This window comes from Belonocnema kinseyi, chromosome 4, assembly GCF_010883055.1.
Source record: "Belonocnema kinseyi isolate 2016_QV_RU_SX_M_011 chromosome 4, B_treatae_v1, whole genome shotgun sequence".
Taxonomy (NCBI): domain Eukaryota; kingdom Metazoa; phylum Arthropoda; class Insecta; order Hymenoptera; family Cynipidae; genus Belonocnema; species Belonocnema kinseyi.
In genome coordinates, this window is record NC_046660.1 from 87,231,062 (window position 1) to 87,239,121 (window position 8,060).

At 27.5% G+C, this 8,060-nt stretch overlaps 1 protein-coding gene across 16 annotated transcripts in view; it reads left to right on the forward strand.

Moving 5' to 3' along the window:
• LOC117171735 (alaserpin-like) overlaps window positions 1-8,060 on the forward strand; it is a 114,008-nt gene that overhangs the window by 16,752 nt on the left and 89,196 nt on the right. For all 16 annotated transcript variants that reach the window (XM_033359306.1, XM_033359309.1, XM_033359310.1 and 13 more), the window contains exon 2: window positions 3,600-3,715. In XM_033359306.1, the coding sequence (XP_033215197.1) occupies window positions 3,600-3,715 (116 nt within the window). The remainder of the gene's footprint in view (window positions 1-3,599; window positions 3,716-8,060) is intronic.

Sequence of the window (8,060 nt, forward strand, 5' to 3'; positions counted from 1 at the left end):
TTTCTTGGGTCTCTTTTTTCTCCAACCCCGACCTAAGTTAATTTTTGAGATCAGAAGGTAATGATCAGTATTGCATTCATGACCCCTCATGACCCTTGTATCGTTGACTAACTCTCTAAGTCTTTCATCCGCAACATCTCAAAAACTGAAAATATTTGGAATCAATGAATCTAAAATAATTTAATTTAATCTTGAATGAGTTTAATGTTGTCATGATTACTTTTTAATTGCTTATGATAGTGCAATTAATAATTCTAAGCAGAAAAATGTAAATATATATTTTTTAATGAACGGCCAACCAACGTCCAATTATAAAATATTAATATATTTTAAGAACCATAAATTGAATTGCCCTGAAAAGAGCTTAATTAGTAATAAATAAACATATCTTATCAATTAAGCACTTTACTTATGAGTTATAATGCTTCAAATATGGGAAAATATTTTAAATTCAAATACTTATGCCTTAGTATTGAATGATGATTCTACTACTTATTTAATATTTAATATAATATAATATTTATAATTTAAAATATTTAATATAATAATATTAAAACAAATTTTCGATTATGTAGATTGGGAAGTTTTAGAATTCGGAAATTTTAAATAGTCGGCAATTTGATAATATTGGGAATTTTCAATTCCGAATATTTTCTTTTTCGGGAACTTCACAGTGTTGGCAATTTTATTTTTTGGAATTTTTTAGTTTTTCACAACATTTTCTTGAAATTAGCCGTATTTAATCGAAAAATTTTGAAAGCCTGTGAGACAATACCAAATTTTTTTTGAAATTACTTAGTGTCTCATAACTATTTTAATTTGTTTAAATTATTTAAAATCTTTATCATTCCATTGCAATCCGCTGAAATCCTGTGCAACCCTTTGGAATTTTCAGGAATAACTTAAAATCTTGTGAAATCCCTTGAAATATTTAAAAATACTTGTACAATCCTTAAAACATTTAAAATACTTCGGGGTCTCTGAAAATTTCTTTAAATACTTTAAAATGGCTTTGAAACCAGTTTAGACCTTTAGCAGTATGGTATTATTTGTGCTCAACCGCTCAATCCCTTTAAATTTTTTGAAAGCCATTAAAAACTTTTTTTTTAATTTTTACTATATCTCTAAACCTCTTAAAGTATTCTTAAATCGCTGGAAATTATCAGAATATTTGTAAATCCCATGATATTTTAAAAATTAACTTGCAATCCTTTTGTGACGTAATATTTTTAAATACTTCAGAAATCCCTAAAATCTTTTAAAATACTTTGCAAATCCTGTAAATTTTTTGAAATACATTGAAACAAATTAATTTTTGTGACATGATGTGAAAGATTTTAAAACGCTTTAAAAACTCTTTAAAAACGCTTTAAAAATGCTTTAAATCTTTAAAAAGGCGAATTGGAATTTATCAGAGGATTTCATTTTCAAATTATAAGTATAATGAATGGAGCAATTTCAAGTCATTCAAAATCCAATCAGGTTTTCAACAATGAGTGCGAGATTTATGGAATATTTAGTTTCACCACTTTTTTTTATTAAACATGCAATTTTAAGATTATTAATCAGTTTTTCTAAGAAGATGATATCAGCGGAAATATTTAATTTAGAAGCCTTAAGAAATGATCAGTTAAAAATTAATCCTATCAAAGATCAATTATTTTTTAATTAGAATAATGAAAATGTTGTTCTTGGTAAATTAAAAAAAAAACAATTTATTGATGGTTTATAAATTCTATGTACTAATTGAAAATGTTTTCTAAGAAAATGTTTAATTGAAAATATATTTTGTTTACATCTTAGATTTATATTCTTAAATGCATATATCCCTTTCAATTGCATAATTTTATACTGATTATAAAAAATAGAAAAACTTATATTGATTCAGCTTCTTGATTACCAAACTTATCACTGATGGCATTAGAGATATTCTTATATAGCTTGTCATTAATTATACGTATGAGGTAAAAGAATAAAGTTAAAAGAATTCAATTTAACATCTTATTTTTAAGTGTCAATATTACCTCAAACTGTTTTAAAAGTCGTGTCAATAAAAATTGCCAATTACTTTTTTTACTCTATTGTAATAACTGAAAATGTAAAGAAACGCAAATTCTCCATACTTGTGTAAAACATCTGATTTACGTTTAAAGGTAAATTGTTACAAGTAACTGAGTTATAGAAAAGTACGGTAAATTGTAAATTTTAAGGTAACTTCGTTACTATTTTCTAAATTTACGTGTAACGTATTTTAATTGAGATTTTTGCACTAATTTGAAACTTTAATTTTATTTACTTCAAAGTTACTTGTGTTTTTTATACATTCTATTAAGAGCGGTCCATGGGTTGGTTGCGAAAAAAAAAATAATCTCGTTTGGTTGAGGATTCAGCTATTTTGTTGAAAATTCGTATTTTTTAGTTGAATTTAACTGTGATTCATTTCAAATAAAAATATATTTTGGTAGAAATAATATTTTAGTTTCAAAATTTATTTCTGCCGTACAAAAAATGGCATATTTTTTGGTTAACCACACAACTGTTTGGTTGAAAAATTAGTCTAAAAAATCTTAATTGGAAATTTCACTCGACAGTCAAAAAATGCATCTGGTTGGTGGAGAATACAACTAGCTTGTTAAAAAGAAATCTATTTAGTTAAAAAAGAAATATTTTGACTTGTAGTTTTAGAAATTTAAAGCGTTTTGAATTTAATCATACAAAAGGTGTTTTGTCCGAAATTTGAAAAATTTGAAGCACTGACACTTAAAATTGTTACCTTAATTTCAGAATGGAGTCCTAAATTTAGACAATTTTACTGAATTTAATCGTACCAATTTTAAGGTTTAATAATTATAACCATTTTTTTCTACGGTCATGCAAATAGTTTTAGAGTTGACCAAGAACCGAACTTTTGTGCAATTTTTTAACACAATTGAACTTTTTAAAGATAATGTTTTAAATAAATGTTCCTCGAAAAAATGAAAATAGTATTTGTCAACTGTTTTACTAGTAGAAATTTATGATTTGTATAGTTCCTTTAAACTGGGGAATAGAATTGCTAAAATTAAATACTTGATTCGGGATTTTAAATTGAAATTAAATATAAAAAAATCGTTTTCAATGGCTGATAAAAATAAATTTAACGAAACAAGTAATTCTAAGTAACTAATTTCTATTTCTTTTAAATTAAGGTTTTATAAATTATTATTTTAGTTATTTTTATTGTTTAATCATAAAATTAAGGAAGTGAAAAAAGTAACTTTTCATGAAATTTAAAGTTACTTGATGTAACTTTCAATCGTTACTAAAATAAAGTAATCTACCAAACACTGTTTACGTTTATTATATTTATACCACTTAATTGAAAATTATTGTTTTATGAAAAAATACAAAAATAGCAATGGACTAATAAAATTGTTTGATAAAATTGAAAAGCGTACTGGAAAGGATAGAAATAATATTGACTCATCAAAAGAGGTACAGGTTAAGATATTATTGAAGTCGTCGTTTATCAATGAGTACCGCGTAACATATAGTCCGTGTTCTAGGCGTGGCACGTTCAGTTTCAGTATAATAATCGTCCGCTTCGATTTTTTTTTCAGTTTTACTTCTTAGTGTTCTGTTGGCCTGCAGTATGGCGGAAGAAATAGAAACCAAATTGTCACCTCTTCAGGCTGTATCTAAAAGTGTTGAAAGTTTCTCTACAAATTTTTACAAGGTAACGTGTCTCATTATGCAGATTCAATCATGTTTTCAGCTTTATGACTCACTGCTGCCAAACCAAACGTATTTACAGCAATTGATCAATCAACTTTACTGTTATTTATGATAATGGATTACTTTTTTGCTTGAATTGTGTTTCTTGTTTTTCTTCTATTTTATTTATTATTCTGGATAGCCACTGACCGGAAAATCGATAATTATAGTAGTCTGTAATTTTAAACACCGAGAAAAAGTCGGTAATTCTGTTTTAAAGTGGAAATCTTTCAAATTTGTTTTTACTTTTGCAATAAATATTATCGCCTAGCTCTTGTGAAAATTTGTTTCAAACTGTGCTCAGTGTAACCAACCATCTGTGTTAAAATATCAACGATTATTTTATATTAAAAATTGTAAAGATAATTTTTGGTTCAAAAATGAATTTTCCTTTCATCCTACATATATATTAGGGCCTATAAAGATTCTGTTGGTGTTAGTTCGTTGTAATACAGTGAAACTCTCTTATAGCGCCGATAATGGGGCCTCTGTTTCATCTACCTGCGCGCAGCGTCAATTCTCGGAAGGGCCATAAAAGGGAGGGCTATTGAAGGGTGTCTCTGTACTAAAGTTTCTTTTATATTTGGGAATAGAAACTTCCTTTTAAGATATTTAAAATAGCAATTACATAGGTGACCTAAATTTACATAAATAATTCCCAATCAATTGCATAATAAAGTTATAATTTAGTATAATGTTGCTGTAGTATTGCCTTTAGAAAATCCATAATCTTCACTTTAAATCTTGGATTATAACAATGAAAATATCTCCTAAACTAAGTTCGAAAAAATTGGACCTTTTTTGCGGAACATCACAATTTATGTTTTGAAATAACTTCAGAATTTTATTGTGCAAGCAGCGTCAGATTAACATTTTTCGGGGTCTGGGGCTAAACCTCGAAGAAATCAAAATAAAATGTTCAATTTCGATGAAAATTAGAAAAGCAATATACTTTTCAAAAATTTGAAAATTTTCAAAAAATACAACAAATTATTTTTTTCATAAATCCAAAAATTTCATTCAAAATTTTCACTAGATACTAGATAATTAAAAAAGTTACAGCTTTTTCAAAATTTTAAATTTTTGAAGGATTTGTCCAATCGAGTCAGCCTTTGATACACTTTTTACGGTTTCCAAATTGAAGTTAAAGTTCGTTAAGCAGATATTTTCAACAAAAATTAAAAATTTAGAATATTTTCAAAATTTGAATTTTTTTATTTCAGACATTTTTCTCAAAGTTTCTTCTAGATGGGTAGAAGACTTGCAAATTATCCAAATAAAATTTTGAATTTCGATGAAAATTAGAAGAGTTATATACTTTTCAAAATGTTGAAAAATTCAGAAAATAGAAAAAAATATTTTTCTAAAAGTGTAAGAAATTTCATTTCAATTCGTCACTAGATATAAAATATATTTAGAAACTATGCCAGTTAAATTTTTTGATTAGGCAAAAATTCAAAAATTTAGAGCTTTTTCAAAATTTGAATACAAATTTTTATGAGTTTTAGAAATTTTTGTCAAATTTTCTGCCACACATCAAAAGACTTGCAAGTGATCATAGTTACATTTTGAAAGTTGATAAAACTTCAAAAAGTTATATGCTTTTCAACATTTTGAAAGTTTTCAAGAAAAGGAATTGTTTAAAAAAGATTAAGAAATATCAATCCAAATTTCTACTTGATGTAGAATACATGTTTTTCGAAACTATTATCGTGAAATTTCTTAATTAGACAAAAGTTCCAAAAGTTGGTTCATTTTCAAAAATATGTAATTTTTGTTTTTAAGAGATCTATCAGTTTAAACCGTTGTTTTTAGTAGATTTTAACAGAATTCACAAATTATCTTAATGAAGATTTTCACCCATACGTTTTGGGCGGAAAGTTAATTCTTCCAAATTAAAAAGTCTATTATTATGTTTTTGGTTCAGAATTGATTTTTTTGTATAGAGAATTCAACTGCCTTTTTGAATATTTGTATTTTTGGATTGAAAATTGGTCCTATTGAATTGAAAATTCATCTATTGGTGAAAAAGTCATCTTTTTTGGTTGGAAGTGAATTATTTTCCATTGAAAAGTCTACTATTTTATTTGAGAATTAATATTTATTGGTCAAAAATTTTATTTGGTTCAAAATTTAAACAATTCTTCAAAATGTCAAATTTTTAAATTTAAATTTAATTCTTTTTATTTAAAACATCTATTAACATAATTTTGATTCAGAATTAATCTTTTTGGTTAAAAATTCTACTATTTGGTGGACAGTTTGATTATGTTGTTAAGAATTCAACTATTTTGTTATAATTATCTTTTTGGTTTCAAAATTCAATTGCCTTATTGAAAATTCATTTTTTTTTTTTAAAGAAAATCTGTCCTCGATTTCAATATTTTCTTTTGGTAAAAAAGTTATATTTTTGGCTTGAAAATTCATGTTTTGTGGTTGAAAGTTAATTCTTTTGAAAGATACACCTTTGTGGTAGAAAATGCAACTGCTGGATTTAAACTTCGACTATTACCCCTGTATTGGCGCATTATAAGCTGTGAAGTTTTAAATTACTTTTACATTAATTCAAATTATATATTTCACTTTTATTTAAAATGATTAATTCTTTTCATAATGTATATTATTAAACGATCAAACGAAATTACCTAAGTGAAGTTTGATCGTAATTATACAACCGCTTCGTTCGAAGGGATTTCTATTGTAGTTCCGCAACTTAACGCCAGATCGTTACAAATTTAAGAGCCAAAACTTTCCATCACCGCCTACCTGCCCTTGCTTGTCGAGACTTCATTTAGTTTGAAGATGTCTTGTAAATTGTCTGAAAGTTCGTTCCCGTACCCGAAAGAACTCGTGGGAGGAAAATAAATTCTTTTTCATAAAGAAGGTTAGAAAAACAAAATTTTAGGGAGGGAGTAATCCCTTTGAACGAGGCAGTCGTATAATCACAATTCAACTTCACTTAGGTATCTTCGTTTGATCGTTTAATTATACTTCCCGCCTCGTTCTCGGGATTACTATTATAGATATTTAGAGTACACAATTGACCAAAACCTTTGTTTTTATTGCAGAAAAACACAGAACAATTTTTTGGATGCTAAGTTATCAATTCTTTCTTAGAACCGCATTACAGAAAGTTTCATTAGCGGGTGTGATTGGTCGATTATAGAATAGAGCAAAGGTCGACGAAGTTTGGGACTAACTTGATTGTGCTTCTTATAATACTTAGGTCCACTACTTTTTTAAAGGCTGTAGAGGTTGCCGCATGCCTAACATTGTGTGCGGTAAATTCTTTATCAATGCCGAATTGGGACAAAACCGACTTGGTCCAGCAGCTAAGAGTTTGGGAATCTACTACTTTGTAGGGTTTTCTGGTAGCCGGGAACAGTTTTTTACAATTGGTTTCTTTTCTGAAATGCTTAGTAACGAGAAGGTAACGTTTTAAGGTTTTAGCAACACAAAGTTGTGGATTATCCTTTAAAAATGGTAAAAAATATATGGTTGACAAGTTCCTAATCTAGAGGTTTTGATCAAAGCTTCTACTTTTAATTCTGCGCCATTTTCTGAGAATCTTATTAAATCAGTATCTATAAGTGAGGAAGTTTGCATTCGGTAACCTGTACCCAAAGATATAAATATTATGAGCCTTTCTGAAAATTTCTGTAAATTATTGACTTAACCCTTAAACGGCCAAAACGCCACAACCGGGACACTGCTTTTCAACGGCCAATAACTAAGACTATTCGACACTAGAAAAAATTGAGACACATATATTTTTATTGCTTAAGATCTCCTCGTTCCGACGGTGCTAATGAAATTCCTCAAAAAATTTATTTATTATCCCAAAATGCATTTTAAACAAAAAAAAAACGTGATTTTTCGTGCCTATTTTTTTTTGTGAAACATTTTCCAAAGCTTTTCGAGTCTGTAATTAACCTGGAATCTCACTAACGGGTGGAATAAATGTCTAAACTTTGAGAATCCATGGTTCAAAGATCGATTTTTCGTTTTAGTATTTTCAAAATGGCGTCTTAATGGCAAAATTTTTGTGAAAACATTCATGAATTTTTTTACAATAAACGATGCGCTTTTCGGAAAAATCATCAGGAATAAAAAGTTCTTGTAATCAGCCAAGGAATACGCCTGATTTTTTTTGAAGCGTTTTGAGCAAAATTTTGGATTTTGCATATGAACAATTTTTGCAAAACTCAAAATTTTGCTCAAAACGCTCCGGAAAAATTCAGGCGTATTCCTCGGCTGATTACAAGAACTTTTTATTCTTGACAAATTTTCCGAAAAGCGCATAGTTT